We start from the raw sequence: 17207 nt of genomic DNA, 5'->3' as shown, positions 1-17207 counted from the left end.
AATAAATAAATATAAATTATATTAGTTGTTAAACTGAATTTTTATATTAAGTTCAAGGATTAAATAATATCTTTTTTTAAAAAATAAACCTTAAAAGTGAACAGGAAATTACATAATTTGAAAATGGGCTGCCGTGAACTTTTGACCTCGGATGCTTCGTGGGCAAATCTTGATGATCTAAAGTCAAAACTTAGCGAATTTTTTTTTTTATGGGCAAGCAGTGTCAAAAGTTTAAGGACCGGCCAGGTCATTCTTGTAAATCACTTAAAAGTCCAAATATAAGGAGAATCTTGTTAACTAGCATATCCTCAAAGTCAAAGGTTTCCTAGATTATCAATTTCCAAAGTTCCATAAAAGACAAATCACGTCGTCACTTGTGTTCCTTATTTGAAGAGGAAGAATCATATGAACAGAGTCAAATGAAATCAAGATTATAGAGCAGGACAAGTCGATAAGCATGGAATCTCAACCAACATCACCAGGATTTGGAGCGTCACTGCAACTGAAAGACTGCATAGAAGAGTTGCTGAGGTTCACACTTGCTTCTTCCATAGACAGCACTCTTGAAATTGACTTGGATCTCTACAAAGACTACTGCTCCACCCTATTACAAGACAATTCTTCCAACCTACTTCCCAATTCCACTAGTGGTAATTCTGCCTCTCGCCTCTCCTGAGTTTTATCTCTGTTACTCTTTTTTGTGGTACCACATTTTGAGCAACTGAACTGGAACTAACTCATTTGCTACGCAACTTGTTTTTTTTTTATTTTTTTTATGCCCTCTATTAATACAAACGCATGATCCTTGAATTTTAAATAATTGACATGTGATTACCTTGCCATTAAAAAATATGGCATACAATGGATGTATAAAGCGTTTAGCTGACAGTTTTCTTTTCTAGTGTTTAAACCTAATTGTTGCCATAACTGTAGGAGTTGGTTTAACTCAGTCATGAACAACTTGATACTAAACATTAAGAATTTTCCTTTTTCGGATAAAGAAAAATGTTGTCCTTTGTTTGCAGTTTTAGTCGGGTTTCCAAAATGTCACTTATTTCAAACACCGATAACTAGTTTAAGCCAACTAGATGGGATTGTCTATACGGATCTTTGCTTTTATATAGGAAAAAGGGCTATCACTTTAGGGTGTTATTCCGAGAGTAGGTGCTGACTAATGCAATGAGAATTATTTTGTACTACTTTTTCCAGATTTTGGATAGTTGACACTCTATCAAGTTGATAATTCTTTCTCTTGTTCTGTCTGTTTAAGACAGGTCTTTCCGTAGGAGTTCCGTTATATCCTTTATACAAGCACCTTGCAGCATCCTTATATGAGGCCATTTCTTCTGAAGCCTTGCCAAGGACAGAAAACAAACTTGCAGAAATGCAAGAAAGTAGTTCTTTGAAGCAAAAGGAAGAAGACTGGGCTAGTTTAATAAAGGAAAAAGGTTCTCATTTGCTCAATGTGAGTTAAGCATGTAATAGAGTTTCTTCCGTTTGTTTCAGTTACTCATACGTTATTCTGAAGTTAATATATATTGGATGTTGCTAACTACAGGTGCTAAAATCTGTGGACTTTGAAATCCATGTTCAGGAGCCTTACTTCTCCCTGCTTAGAAGTATAAAAATATCCGGATCTATTGCTTTCATATCAAAATTAATTTTCACCTTGTCATAGATTTTAATTTTGAAGGGGAGCCTTGGCATAACTGGTAAAGTTGTTGCCATGTGACCAGGAGGTCACGGGTTCGAGCCGTGAAAACAGCCTCTTGCAGAAATGCAAGGAAAGACTGCGTACAATAGACCCTTGTGGTCCAGCCCTTCCCCGGACCCCGCGCATAGCAGGAGCTTAGTGCACCGGGCTGCCCTTTATAGATTTTAATTTCCTTTAGTTTGTAATGCATTTTTCCCTTTGATTTCATAGTTGAATTATTTTATAGGTGTTTGAAATTATTTGCAGATGGAAAGAAAACAATTGAAGGAAGGTGTGCTGTTGGACATTATAATAAGTATGACTTGCATGCATTTTGCTTACTCTATTGACTGCTTCTGCCCTCTCCTCGTTAAACTTGTTGTGCTTAATGCTGATTCTCAAAGTCTCCAATCAGTTAAGTTCGTGTGCCTTAGTAAGTCCACTCAATCAAGTCATGTGCCAAAATACTATCTTCAGAATACATTGTCAAAAAAAAAAAACCGTCTTTGGTTAGCGTTTGATTTTCTGTGGTATGCGATAATTTAGATGCTCTGAAGAGGATGCCCAAGGAGTCATGTACGGTTGTTTTATACTGACCCTCATCAAAGTTTCCATCACCGGAAGAATTTTCATCTCTAATGTTTTAGATCACGGGGACATTCTTTATTAGTAGTTTTTGCTTAACGTGTTTGCTTGTATTTCACCTTTTATTTTTTGAAACAGGTAACATTTGTATTTCACTGTTTTTCTCCCGTGACTTTTTGATATTGCATTTCATGATAAAACCACTTTTAGTACAGTGCCGAAAAGTTAGTCCTGTTTTATTTTCAAATGTGTTGAAACCAGAACCCTCACGATTCAACTTCGAGAAATATTCTTTCATTCTAAAAGAAGGATTTGCTTAAAAATGACAGGAAGTACTTTTGATACATTGATCTTCTAAAAGAATATGTTCTTCTTTTTCCTCTCTCAGATGATTTCTTTTTTGGATGTTAGAATTGAACCGGGTGCTTTCATCCTCGTCAACAAATGTTTAGTTCTTCAAGTTCAGGTACTTTCGCCATGTACATTTATTTCTTTTTTGTGTATCACTTGGTTACTTGTTATAGTCGACTGAACAGATGCCCATTTGCAGGATGTCCATCATTACCATTCATTTCGCGAGATGTTAGAAGCAGAGAGTCTTCAAGAAGTTCTTCCTGGAGTTGATACCGCTGAAGAAGGTAGATATCTCTTACTGTATGGTGGTGAGGATGTTACTTCTCACTCCATATATCTTGCATGTTTGTAGGGACTTTTAATATGTTTGGAAGACGATTAAGGATATTTTATGGTTATATGTTTACCAAATATTTTATGTTGGAATCTAAGAGTAGTATCTTCTGTTAGATCGTTGTTTATCTTTGATCCACTGTCCACGGTAAAGGGGGGTTCCCCTCCCTGAATCGTTCCTTGGCAATTCACCTATAGGGTAATGAGTGACGGTACACGGTTTGTCATCCCTATCTTAAATATCCTGGCTTCCCTTCTCAATCTCTCCTATTCTTTTCACCATACATCTGATGCTCATCATTTTACTACCTCAACTCTGTAAATGTGTTGCTGTTTCTAATGATGTGAGAGTAAAAAAAAGAGGTATTGTTAAATAACTATTATCATCCCTAGTTTGGTTTCTAATCGCGCTATCTGCGACTAGAATTTAAAAGCCAAGTGATAGTTGGTTTCTTGAAATCTACCAGAGAAACTGTAATATAATTGGACCGTTTGAGACCTATTTGCTCTTTAGAAAGTTATATGTTCAAGTGATAACTGATATGTGAGGTGAAAGCCTTCATTTCTCTTTTTTCTGTTAATTGGTACTTGGTAGAGCCATTTTTTATCTGTAAATATGGAGGAAAAGATGGTGAGGCTAATTATATACTGGGCTTTGCTACTTTCTGCTAGTAGCTAACTTCTTAATACTTGCAATGAGTAAAATGGATAATCAATAAGGAACTCTTTATGATGGATGTTCCTTATATGAAAGCTAAGTTGTATAAACATGCAAATTGCAGGTGTCCAAGTTTACCGGAAATTTTACTCAGAAGAGAAAGAAAGGTCAAATGGTGTTCTTGCTATCGGTGTTAAGAAGCTGGTTTCTCAGCCTTCCATTTATCTGGGCTCCATGCTTTCTGTGAGTATGCTTTCAGCTCTACTTATCTTGACATTGGAGGTACAGTATTTAGATTATGTCAAAATGACATACTGCTACCATTACAGCTGTGTTCTCCTGAAAGTTAGAAATGATTCTTTGAGATATTTTTGTCAATAACTTGTTGTACCTGTATAAGGATCTTTCTATGCTGGTCCCCAAAGTGAGTCACTTTCCGCGAGAGAAAGTGACGACTTAATACTTTCCTGACCTTCCCTTCTGTCTGAAGACTACCGCAAGTATTTGGAACTTATTTTTTAGTCCAAGAGAGTGATATGCATAAGCCAACTATTTTTGTAATGGTGCCAGTTCTTTCACAAGATAAAAGAAAAGTTTCATAAATTTGTTTCAGATGCATATATAGATAGCCGAGATGTTTGTCAAGTCCTAATTCAGAGTCTCTATTTTCATTCAGGAACTCAGCTATGCAGGTGTTCAGAGGCTTTTAGGATTTGTATGCACAGTTGGAACAGTTTCTGAGGCACTTCCACCACCAGCATCTACTCTAATGTCATCATTTCTGTTGCCACATAATCCAAATGTATGATATGACCTGATGACTATGTTGTTAGTTTTTCTCCTTGTGAAATAGTCCTGGGAACAATTTTGCTTGCTTGTGAATAAGCTGCTTTATGTTATTATGATTGTCGAAAGTAAAGGATATGAGATACATTGTTCTAATATAAGTAAATTGAGATGACAGTTAGATGAGAAAAAACTGTATTTCGCTGCTTCTGAAGTTCCATAAAGCTCGTTGCTGCATTTCTTGGCTAATAGAAGCAAACAGTAAGGCAAGACAAGTTAGATAGAATCTCAAAGGTCCACTTGATAGAACCAGAGGACAGGAGTTGAACTTGTTATACTAAAATAGTTTGGGAATCTTTGCTGATGCCGATCCTATGCTTAAAATATAGCAATTTTGCCCTCCATTTTTTGTTACCAATATTTTGTGTTTATGGGAGGGGATAGGTTGAGGGATGGTGGATAAAATGTTGACCTATTAAAAGAAGTAGGAGAGAGGAAGAAAATTGGAAAAACAGTCAATGAAGTTAAGCGCACACATCCAAATCCCACGCTTGGAGAGTAACAATGGATCTTGTTTGTTGCAACCTCTTCCCAGGATATTCCATTGTTGTCTGCCAATTGGTTTTACTTATTTTCTGGCATTACTGAATGCTAGACAGATGCTAGCAGGAGCATTACAAAAGAGATCTCTTCATATTTGCATACGGGAGTAACTCTAATGTTTGTCTTTGCAACAGGCTAAAGGTTGTACCTTGACTGATGGAGCGAGGGCATTGTCAAAGCATGTGAACAGGAGCAGCGACAGCTACTGGGGTAGTTTTTCTGGAAGTGGTTAGTTCCTCATTCCAGGGCCCTTCAATCTAAATATTCTTGAGTTGCATGTGAGATTCTGATGCTTGAGCTATGTTTGTTATTTTTCTTTTGCGAGTATCATTTTGCTTCTGGAAGGCAATTCCTGTCATCACCTGACCCATGAGACAAATCATTAATATATTGTACATGGGTGCATTTAGCCTCTTTATTCCCTGATCTGTGACTTTTTTGCCTTTCCGTGGAGTAAGCTTATGCACTGCAGGATGTACCTCTCTGTTGTGGAGAAGGAGATAGAATAAGATCATATATTGCTAGCAAGAATTCTCTTTGTGCGATTAGTTTTTCTTCGTAAGAAGCTACTGTCTCATCTTTTTCACTTTCCAGATTCCGACAAAAATAGGGTTGCCCTTGATGTCATCAGCGACTTGATAACTTGTTGCTGCTGGATGAATGTGCATGTTGTTCCACCACATGGGGTTGTTTTTGAGATAAGGGTTGCTAATGGTTATGGTGCACGGTGGTCCAAAGATGGAAGTAAGGTATACTACGCTTAGTGCTCATGTTCTTGTTTCACCATTCATGAAAGTTTATATAACATAAAACAGTTGTTACGAAATTTCCACGAGTGTCTGATCACTTGTCAGTGAAAAGTAGCTGAGGTTGGTTTTTTTTCAAAAACTAGCTGGTGGAGACTAAGAAATTTCCATTGGATATGCAGTTTATTGGTTTTCTTGAGCCCTATATGGAGGATGGCCATTCAAAGGGATGGAGGCACTGAATAGCAGAAGACACAGTTTAATCTTTGGATTATGTTTCTTTTTCTTGTTTAACAGGGAACTTTGCTAACTGTAGGAATCATTCCCTTCTGTTATCATTTTTCGTAGACTATGCATTTGACTAATGGTTAATCACGATGGATTACTACCTTAATAAAAAGCATTTAACTCTCCACAAAATAGTTCAAGATAGATAAAAAGATGCATTCAACACAAGTCAATAATATGCTATTGTGGGTTAAGCCACAAATGGCCTCCATAAGAGGCGTCTTTAATTTTGGCCCACTTATTAAGTTTTAAAAAATAGCCTCTGCTTTAGAAAAATTTTCATCGGACATAAGTTGTGGACATAAATTAGTTTTTGCATATAAGCTAGAAGTTCAGGAACGGTGAACCTGCTCAATTGATTATAAATTCTGTCTTATAGGCAAAAGCTAGAACTTATGTCTGATAAGCAACAAAAGTTCTTCCTAGCGAATTTTCTCAAGGTAAGGTCATATTTTAAAGATTTTGTTAAGTGGGAACAAAAATTCAAGATCAAACACTTTTGGGGATGCGTCATTTCCTGGAAAATCGTAATATATCATATAATAAGGCGATGTTATCCATTTACATGAGAAAAAATTGGTTGTGTTGCCTAACGCATAAAACTTGGTAAAAATTAAGTTATATCGCAACATACCTGAACTTTGATTATGAGATAACTTCATGGGCTGAGATAAGACGGTCTTTCTGTACAAAACGTTTTAGCATTTAACCATGATAGACAATAAAAAGGTTATATCTTGTTGTTTTTTTTAATTTCTGCCTAAATTATAAATAGGTTGTAGAAGAGATATAATCAAAACATTCATGATTTTTTTCTTTATAATGCAACATAGAAAAGATTATAGATAAATATGTTAAACGAAATTAAATAAATTTTACCATTATATAAAAGTTCGAAGGAGAATATTATTTTTATACTACCTGTTTTTTTCAGGTGTAGAAAAAGCAGAAAACTTTGGTCTTTTGAACTTGGACCTTGTACTTAAGATCCAAGTCTGAATTGGGCCGAGACAACCCGTAAACTACAATACCCTAAAGCTTCTCTCACTTGCTCCTCGACGGCTCTTCACTCTTTAAGGTACTAATTAATTTCTAATCTTAAGATCCAAAACTGTAAGTGTGGTTTTTGGAGTGTGATTAAAGAGTATCTACTTAGGTTTTGTTGCTAATTTCGTCAATTTTTGGAATTAGAAAAGTGTGAAATTTTAGGATCATGTTTCGTTCTTTTTGATATTTATTTTGTTTGTTAATAAATTCATACTTACATATTCCAGAGAAGAAGCACGTCAATATTTTTTTTTAATCTTTCGCATGTTAAACGATTGGATCGATGTAACTGCGTTTCTGTTGCATTTCCTTATCTGAGTTGGTTTCTTATGAAACCTTAACCAGTTTTGTTTTGCTCTGCACTGTATGTATGTATTTCTGTTAAATGTTTGAATATCCAAATTGTATGTGTAAAGTAGGAAGGACGATAAATTTGCAAAAAAAAAAAACTGATTCTCTATTGCCCTTTTGCTTTAAACATTATTCGTATCAGTAAAATTAGCAAGATGAGTGGTAGACCTTTCTGGGGTTTAGAGTTATGTATTAGACTATTTGTTTTGAAAGTCTGAGTTTTGCTCCTTTTAAATGAATACTAGCTGCTGAACTAATTGACTTAAACACCCCAAGGGGACAACTAAGAAGTTGAGAGTTAAAATTAATAACATGGAGATGTCATTATTCACATCCTAGTTACATGTCACAATACTCTGGTGGTATGGTAGGCTTAGACTTGGCATTCGTGATTTGTGGATTAGTCGAGCTGACAAGGTATCTTGTGAGCTTGAAGGAGAACCATTGTCAAAAGAAGAAACTTAAATTTGAGCATATACTACTTACATTTTAGTCATGTAAAGTTGGCATTGGCTTTTTTGTATGCCGACATAGTACATATTCTTTTGTTAGGTTTGTGGTATATGCCACTATCATGGAGGTTCTAAATGATCCTCTCACTCTCTTTACAGCAAAGTTCTCAGGTTCTTTTTCTCTAGCGGAATCAAATTGTTGAGATGAGAAAAGACAAGCCAGCTGTTGCCAGTTCAAGTAAAATCAAATTTGAAGACTCTGATGAACATGAATCTTCGTCTGAAGATGAGGACGCAAAGGAAATAGAGGAGGAGCTTGCTGATGTGACCTTTGAGGAATTGCAGAGAGCACGGTCTGATGGGTCAGATACAGTGTATAGGAAGCTTAATTCAGAAGGAAAAAATAGCCGAGCAAACAAGAACAGGCCAATGGAGATGAGTAGCAAGAAGCCAGTGAGCAGATTTAGGGAAATTATCCAAGTTCCTAAAAAGGCCACGCGTGACCCTCGCTTTGAGTCTTTAACTGGCCAGCTCGACGTAGAACGGTTCAAAAAGAGATACAATTTTCTTTACGAGGATAATCTTCCAGCAGAAAAAGAGGAGCTGAAGAAACAGCTGAGGAAATTAAATGATCCAGAAGAGATAAGTGAACTGAAAAGTCGCATTTCTTGGATTGACAAACAATTGAAATCAGCCGGAACAAAGCACACTGAGAAAGAGATTCTGCAAGAGCACAAGAAGAAAGAGAGAGAAGCTGCTAAGCAAGGGAAACAACCTTATTACCTTAAAAATTCTGAAATTCAGAAGCGCAAACTTATTGAGAAATACAAGGAACTCAAAGCATCTGGCAAACTGGAAGCATATATTGAGAAGAAAAGGCGCAAGAATGCTTCGAAAGACCACAGATTCTTGCCATATCGGCGTCCCGGCGAGCAAGAAAACTAGTGAAATAACAGGTTTGTTGCATGCTGTAGCAAATTTTTTTGCTTGGGTTTCTCCTCACAAGTATGTAGAGAACTTACCTGGTAGGCATGATAATGGGCCTTTCTCATTCAAGGTGTAGAGGCATCAGTTCTTTTGTTTACTTCAAGGTGCAGCTACAGAGCTACTTCCTCTGTATAGCTGGACTTGGTGACTATACTAGTTATTTTTGAGAGTCTTGAAGAAGTAATTAATTTATGAGCACCTACAAGAATACAGTTGAGCAGTTGACCCTCCAAGTGACTCATTTTGCCTCTAATTTTTCAGAATAGATCTGTGATGATTAGTTGATGGTAGAACAAGGAAACTTTTAGAGTTTGTCGATTGTTGTTGCTACTTGGTCTATTTTTTTTTTCTACTTGCTAAAAGAATGAATTGGATATTCCAGTTAAAGGAAGCTGAATATTTTCTTTCGAATTCCAAGTAAAAGATGTGCTACACTCCTACTGTTGTTGAATAGTTATATAAAAATTAGCTTCTTCAGTAAATCCATCTGTTCGTAATGTGAAAATAACATGTTACTGTAAATTAAACCTGAGAAAGAATCCATGAGAACAGTATTTCTCTTGAAACTTTTTGTCATTTAGACTTGTAAAGAGTTGTCTCAATTAGTATAAGCTGTTGTCTGTTGATTTTTTACTGAAGTGAAGGGAAGTTAACAACTTTAACATTTACATCAATTTAACTCACCTAATGTTATTTCAACAGTGTCTAGTTCAGAGTAAGGGAGAGAGGATGGGAGAGAGGGTAATCCCTTTTGTGCACAGTTAGCTCAAAGACACTGCAAGTTTATCAATAAGCAAATCAGGGATGAAAGTCAGTTCACTGCTTGAGTAGATTGATCTTGGGCTGGGCTCCCAAAATTTGATGTTACGCTATTGCAATGCAATACACACAATTTACTTTTACTCTGATGGGGGTGGGCCTTTGTCCAATTACTAAAGATGGCTGAGAGTGAATAAGTTTTAAGTATTACTATTTGATAACCAATGATAAATAACCTGCTGTTCCAAGTTGAACTATATTGAAATGCACAAGAATTTTTGAACTCTTATGTAACTTAAATCCTTTATTAAATCATAGAGGACCTACATTAGCTTCTGAGTTTCATTCCTCTTGAAGTAACTACTGTGTATTGGATTAACAATTACAGAAACATAGCACGTGGAATGCCAATACAAACGAGTCTTAACTAGTTTCTTTATTGCTGTATCTAGAATAGTGTGAGTTATTAACAATTGGACTTGGTTAAGCGTCTCAATCTTGTCACAGACTCAATTTCTTTACTATTATCAAAGGTGACAATTTGTGTCCAAAAGTTGGATCCTAATTTTCTCTTGTAAATAATGATTAAAAAAATAATTCAGCTATACCCATCGTTCAGCAATTATTTTGTACTTCGGTGTTAAAATTTACTTATTTTTGGGGAAAAAAGTTATGTTGAGAGATTTACTGTTCTTCATAGTTCGACCATAAGGAAGAGAAAGCACTTTGGTATATTGAGATTGTGATATTTTTGGAATTATTTTCTTAGAACCAAAACGTAATGCGTTCTCTTAGGAAATCCCACAAGCTAAAACTCTATTCTCATTCACAGAAATCTCTGTCCAATAGTGTCCAAGAAAGGCCATCAGTCTCAACCACTAGAGAAATATGAATTTATAAGACGAGTCGAAAATGAAACATCAATATCAGGACAAGGATCATGATTGATAAGCCAAACCCTTCTTGAAGTGATCATTCATGTTTGACGTTCATTATGTCCCAATAGTAGTAGGAGTTAGCATTGTAATTTAATGCATTTTAGCTTAGTGCTCGATTTGTTTCTTTCTTAGACAAAACTATTAGTATTAGTTAGCCTCCTTATGCTTGGATGTTAAATACTTTACATTGAATATACCTCTATGGGTACGTATCAAATTAACAACAATTGTGTTAGAAGTCGGTTATACGAATCCTCAATATCATAAATGCTTAATTTAGTTTCATAATGTATTTTAATACTCCGTGTGCATTTAAACAATTATCTAATATTAGGGATCTCTAATATACTTTAGTGGTGACAGTAGGAGAAGCTAGAGATAGGCATTTGGAGTGTCAAAAAACAAGGCGGAAGTACTATTCAAGTGATTTGCGCGGCTCTAAAAAAAGTATTCATATGATAAAACAAAGTATTTCATCATGTATTCCAATAAATGAGAGATGATTGGCTGTTTTCCAAATTTAAATTGACAACAAGCAAGTCATTTTGTGGGGCTCTATAATATTGCTACTTGGGTTTTTGAGGGAGAGAGAAATTCATCTATCCAAATTATATTTGGTACTTTTTGCTTGTCAATAATCAATCTGAGTATCTGACCAACTTACAGCGTTTATTGGACTAGATTTAATTCACTTTTTTTCTTAAAAGAAATGACGGAATGTACCTTGATTTAGATTTTCAATACTAGCAATTTTCATCAAATCAAAATAGTAAATAATATCAGTATTGATGTACAAGTCACTATGAGAACTATAGGAATAATGGTCCATAGGTCTTAATGCTCTCGTGTCCTTGTCCTGTACTATTTATTAAAAGCACCAGTTTGTGTTTCTTTTAACCCCGAAATAAAATTTCCATTCTCGGGTATGTAGAAAAAAAACCTACTAAGGGATGTGCGCGAGGAATATATAGCAAATTCTTTATCCTTTTTTTTTATTCCTCATTCCGTGTTCAGTACCTTTAGCCCACTTTTGCAACAAGAAGTCTTATATAGTTGAGAAGTAAAATGTTTCCTAACAAAAACAACTTCATTACCCAAGACCTGGTCTAACCTGAGACCTCTAATTATCCTTCTATTATACTACTATTAAATTCTTTTGAGTCAAGAAATGAGAACTACTCCTTCCATCTCATATTACTTGTTCATTTTCTCCTTTACACACCCTTTAAGAAATAATAAATAAAGTTGTATTTTTACTACATTACTCTTATCTCTCCAATTAATTGCACTCTAATTAATAGTGGTTACTTTAAAAAACAATTAATGTTAAGGACAAAATAGAAAAAATTAATTAATTCTATTTTGGTTTTGTAAATGGACAAGTATTTGGGACGGATATTTTTAGTAATGTGGACAACTAATATGTAATGGAGGTAGTACATTCTTTTTCCATGATTAGTTACTTAATTTGGGAAGCTAAAATATTGACCAAAAAATAGGAAGCATAATAGTCGGTGCATCCGTGCATATGTATATCTCACCCCTTTTGTTGTGTGAACCTCTTGATATTTTTATGCAACGAAAACCAAACACTGCATAGGGTCCAAGTTCAACCGAAGCATTAATAGCAGAAATTTCTTTCTTACATGTCATTATCAATTGGCCAACTTTTATGTTATTTGATGAGGCAACATGAGGATCGGCACTTAGATTTGTAGCCTTTGTCATTATAATCTTTTCGAAATTAATCACCGATGGAGGATCAAAACATTTAAGAAAAACTTGAAAGTACAAAATAAATCTCTTTTTGAGAAGCTTTTCTCTCGTTTCACTTCCATGGTAAACGTTTGCCCAGTGCAAAGTACAAACATATAATTGACTCTTCCCCTCCAAAGTATTGATGTCAAAGAACGCTACATATGTTCTTTATTAATCGTGTATTTTAGATTTTAATTTGGATGTTCATTTTGATTTTTAATCGCTTTCTTTTTTCCTAGCTTATTTTTAAAAAAGGTGAGGAAAATTAAATCATGTAAATTTTAGAACCAGGTTACACATTATATAAAAAAATGTCGCGTAAACTTGCCTTTTATCGATTGTGTAAAGGTTTTTAAATAGATTTAGAATGGCCTTGGTAGTGGCAGAGCTAACAGGAGCCAACAGGGTTCAATTAAATCTCCTTCGAGGAAAAATTGTATTGCTTGAATAGAGCAAAAACAAATCTTTTTGGTTATACATGACTAAAAGGTTCAAAATTGTCTTATGTCACTGATTCAGATTTTAGATGTGACACTTTAATTTATTTTATTTTTTGAATCACCTTGTATGAATTTCTGATTCCGCTACTACACTATTGCAATATGTATAAAATGCACAATTAAAATTATTCTTTGTATCACTGTATGCAACAGAGTGTACTTATGAAGTTTTGGTTACAACCCTGCGTTTAGCGTCTTAGCATTTGAACCCAGAAGTAGAGAATTATTTTACTGTACTTTATTAGTTATAGTTTAAACTACTAAAATAATTTGTTTGCTTTTCAAACGAAAATCTTGGCGTCGTTACAATGAAGATTCGCTTTAGTTAATTACTTACCTAATATCTTGATCTTTTTAGCTTTGGGAGATGCTAATTATGACCAATTAGTAAAGATAAGAAGAAAAAGAAGCTTCATGCTTAATCTTAACTAACTTTACGTTAATCATTGGTACAACCACTTTTCTCAGATTTGATTAGTTAGTTCAGTAGGCACTTTATTCTTAATTTATTTTCTCTAAAAAATAATTATGGGTTAAAACATCTTTTAGAGCAGGTAAAATATCATTAGGTTACGAGTCATCAACTCCACCGGTCGGCATTAAGCTAATGGTTATCTAATCCTTTGGTCCGCCATAATTAGTTGAACTAAAACAGTTATTTAGTGCACATAATATAAAGGGACTCAAATTTACCTTTTCTATATTTTGCACAGAGTTTAAACCATTTTCATAATAAATATAGAGGACCAATTATGCGGTTATTGCCTTTTTTTTCCCCTCAAGGGATATGAAATACCATATTTGCTTATATTTATCCTTTATCTATATTCTTGCAAGCACTATGTAATATGTTAATAATCGTTACTCATTTTGACATTTTTTGAATGGATACAGAAAAAATTCTAGTCGAATTATTTAATTTTAGAAGAAAAAAAATCATGAGAATACATCGCTGCAACGATATGATGATCTCATTCCCCACATACCTATATACAACAACATATCCAGTGAAATTCCACTTAGTGGAGTCGGGGAGGGTAAAGTGTACGCATATCATGCCCCTACCTTGGGAGATAGGGAGACTGTTTTAAAAAATCCTCCATACCTATATATGTGGAGGATTATTTTAAGAAATATATATACAGTAGATGTGAATTCAAGTTTACTCTTATGTTTATTCACGGGATTATGACGTAATATTCTCTAGTCAACGAACGATGTCTGATAATTGTGATTATAAGGGACGAAATCTACCAAAACTAAATGTTAACAGTTAATTGCTTTCTGGAATAAAATCAGGAGCCTAGTCTCAGCTCCTAACTAATGATTTATAAACTAATATTCCGGCCTTAATGTACAACTTGATCAATTGACAGGAGCAGACTATCAACGTTCTGATTTGAATAAGATATTATAGTTGTTAGAAGGGGGTCTGTGATTATCCATTTTGAATTGATTTTATCCTTAGTCATTTAATTAAACGAAGGGATATTTTTTGTAATTACTTACAAATTCATTGAATATTTAATGTAAGACAGCAATTTTGTAGCGCTACATCTTTGTTAGGCCATCTTCAATCTCTAGGTCATTTATATCCGACCAGACTATTATATATGAATTCAATTACAATCGAACACTTCTTAATTCTAGCAGGATCCGCTGCTACCAAAAAATAAAAATAAAAAAATCCTTAGCTATTTATATCAAGTAAAGAACGTAAGACATGTGTCTTGTATATATTTTTTCATGATTTGCTTATGTTTAATTAATTGAAAAGACTAATTCATAATTTAAACTTGAGTTGTGTGAAATTATAAAGTAGATTTTTTGGAACTACAAAAAATCCTAGATAATTAGTAATGATTCTAGAATAGCCTAGTAGAGTATCTTGGATAAATATCTTAAAGAAAAATCTAGATATTCTAGAGTAGTGTTAGAAAATAAGGCTAACTAGATATTTTGTAGATATATCTAGATAATTCTATCTAGAACCATCCCTAGACAAGTATAAATAGGGGTGGCCTTGAACATTTGTAATCAAGCCAAGTTAACCCAACATAACTCACTTCAAAGCAATTCAAGTAAACATTTCCTTTCCAAAGCTTCCTCTTCTTTAGTTGAATCTTCCGATCTTAGTTAACGATCTTGGGCGAGCAGAAGGTCTCCTCGATTTATCTGCTATATTTCTCTATATAGTATCAGAGCCATAGCCATACGTTGGCTTCTGGATATATTTTCAAGATTGGGTTAGTGGTCGATTCAATTGTTTTTTTCTAAATGGATGTGTGTGGTCGTGCTAATGGACTGGGGATGGAATTATTGAACCAGTCCAACTACAAGGTATGGAAGACCTGTTTGGAGTCCTACCTTGTTGGCGAGGATTTGTGGGAAGTTGTCAATGGGAGTAACACAAATCCTCCTGCCGATGCACCGGAAAATAACGACGCACGTAAGAAGTGGAAGCAGATTAATGCCAAGGCGGAGTTCATCCTGAAGAGGTCCATCTCTCCCAGTTTATTTGATCATATTATAAGGTGTAAATCAGCTCATGAAATATGGAGGACCCTTGATCGTTTGTTCAACAAGAAGGATGAAGCTCGGCTACAGATTTTGGAGAACGAATTGGCCAACACCATTCAAGGTAATCTTTCTATTGCTGAGTACTTCTTGAAGATTAAAAACTTATGTTCTGAAATATCTCTATTAAATCCGGACGAGGCTATTTCTGAAGCACGAATGAGAAGAATTATCATTCGTGGTTTGAAGTCAGCATATATTCCTTTTGTTACATCAATTCAAGGATGGGCTCAACAATCATCCTTGGAGGAATTTGAGAATTTGTTATCGTCACAGGAGCTATTAGCCAAACAATTGCCTGGTGTATTTGTCAAAGAAGGTGAAGGAAATGCTCTTGTAGCCGATAAGAGGAATTTTAAAGGAAAAGCAAGAGATACGTTGTACTCTCGCTCCTCAGGTGGTTCAAGCTCGCCATGAAAGAAGGAAAAGTCTTCTAACAATCACGGTAAGAAGCCTCCCAAATGCTATCGGTGCGGCAAAATAGGACACATAAAAAGATATTGCCTAGTCAAAGAGAGTAATATGGCTCAAACTGAGAAAGTTGCTGAAAAAGAAGAAGACTGGGGAAGGTGCTTTGTAGCTGAGACTCGAGCAGTAGATGCCATAGCTTCCATCAATTTTGAAAAAGACTGGATTGTGGATTCAGGATGTGGGCACCTCTCACCGGAGATGAATCTAACTTTTCCAACTTTCGAAAATACAATGGTTGTCATGTCATTGTAACAGCAGATAAGTTAGTTCATCATGTAGCGAAGGATGGCTCTGTTGTCATCAATGAGAAGTAGGAGGACTCTATCACTCTGAACAGTGTCTTTCATGTTCCAGGTATGAGGAAAAATCTATTTTCAGTTGCAAATGTCGTAGATGCTGGAAGTTAACTATTATTTGGCCCACATAACGTGAAGTTCCTTTAAAATATCAAAGAACTAAAGACAGATATCATTCATACTAGTAAGAGAGTTGATGATTTATATGTCTTATCTATCTCTAGTTCATATATTGAGAAGATGAATAGCAATGATAATACATATCTGTGGCATGCTAGACTTGGGCATCTTAGCATGGATAAATTAAAAGCTATGGTGAAATTCAATCTAGTAAAAGGATTACCAAACTTAAGCAACTTTGGTGGATGAGAGATTTGTGAAGGATGTCAATACGGAAAGGCACACCGTCTTCCGTTTGATAGATCCTTGTCAACATGCAATGCTTCTCTAGAACTAATTCACAGTGATTTGATGGGGCTAACAAGAACTCCTTCACTCTCCGGCTATTCTTATATGTTAATTATCATTGATGATTTTACTAGATTCACTTGGGTTTACTTTGTGAGGCATAAGTCAGAAGTTTTCAGCAAGTTTATGGAGTTCAAAGAAACGGTTGAAGGCGAGTTCGGTTCTAGAATAAGGCGGTTGCGGACTGATAATGGTGGTAAGTTCACTTCTGAAGAATTTCTCTCTTTTTGTCGTCAACATGGTATTAAAAGAGAACTCACCTGTGCTGATACACCACAACAAAATGGAGTGGTAGAAAGAAAGATTCGAAACTTAACTGAGACATGTAAAAGTTGGCTTCATAAAAATTACCTAGAGCCTTATGGGCTGAAGGTATGAAATGTGCAACATATGTGATCAACAGGATGCCGCTTTCTCCAAACAACATGAAGTCACCCTATGAATTAATGTTTGGAGAAAAGCCTAGCATCAAACACCTAAGAGTTTTTGGCTCTATCTGTTATGTTTATATCCCAGATTCTCAACGAAGCAAGTTGGATGCCAAGGCAAGGAAATGC

The 17207-nt window shown here is 35.1% G+C and overlaps 2 protein-coding genes across 5 annotated transcripts; both read left to right on the top strand.

Moving 5' to 3' along the window:
- The first annotated feature begins 171 nt into the window (after positions 1-171).
- On the top strand, positions 172-6178 carry LOC132603001 (uncharacterized). 2 transcript variants are annotated; one of them, XM_060315856.1, is made up of 11 exons: positions 177-650; positions 1275-1465; positions 1559-1619; positions 1961-2009; positions 2690-2744; positions 2829-2916; positions 3748-3866; positions 4300-4425; positions 5147-5240; positions 5607-5761; positions 5941-6178. In XM_060315856.1, the coding sequence occupies exons 1-11, from the start codon at positions 458-460 to the stop codon at positions 5998-6000; spliced, it is 1191 nt and encodes a 396-aa protein (XP_060171839.1). In that variant the 5' UTR covers positions 177-457; the 3' UTR covers positions 6001-6178. The 2 variants fall into 2 exon arrangements, with proteins under 2 accessions (XP_060171828.1, XP_060171839.1); XM_060315845.1 differs by lacking the exon at positions 1559-1619 and having other exon boundaries at positions 172-650; positions 1961-2107; positions 2667-2744.
- Positions 6179-6968: 790 nt separating this feature from the next.
- Positions 6969-9954, top strand: LOC132603007 (uncharacterized). Of its 3 annotated transcripts, XM_060315874.1 has the most exons (3): positions 6969-7124; positions 8056-8852; positions 9586-9954. In XM_060315874.1, the coding sequence occupies exon 2, from the start codon at positions 8101-8103 to the stop codon at positions 8839-8841; it is 741 nt and encodes a 246-aa protein (XP_060171857.1). In that variant the 5' UTR covers positions 6969-7124; positions 8056-8100; the 3' UTR covers positions 8842-8852; positions 9586-9954. The 3 variants fall into 3 exon arrangements, with proteins under 3 accessions (XP_060171857.1, XP_060171843.1, XP_060171850.1); XM_060315860.1 differs by lacking the exon at positions 9586-9954 and having other exon boundaries at positions 8056-9315; XM_060315867.1 differs by lacking the exon at positions 9586-9954 and having other exon boundaries at positions 7090-7159; positions 8056-9315.
- The last annotated feature ends 7253 nt before the right edge of the window (positions 9955-17207 follow it).

This window comes from Lycium barbarum, chromosome 1, assembly GCF_019175385.1.
Source record: "Lycium barbarum isolate Lr01 chromosome 1, ASM1917538v2, whole genome shotgun sequence".
In the NCBI taxonomy this organism is placed as follows: Eukaryota; Viridiplantae; Streptophyta; class Magnoliopsida; order Solanales; family Solanaceae; genus Lycium; species Lycium barbarum.
This window is presented reverse-complemented; position numbering and strand designations above follow the sequence as displayed.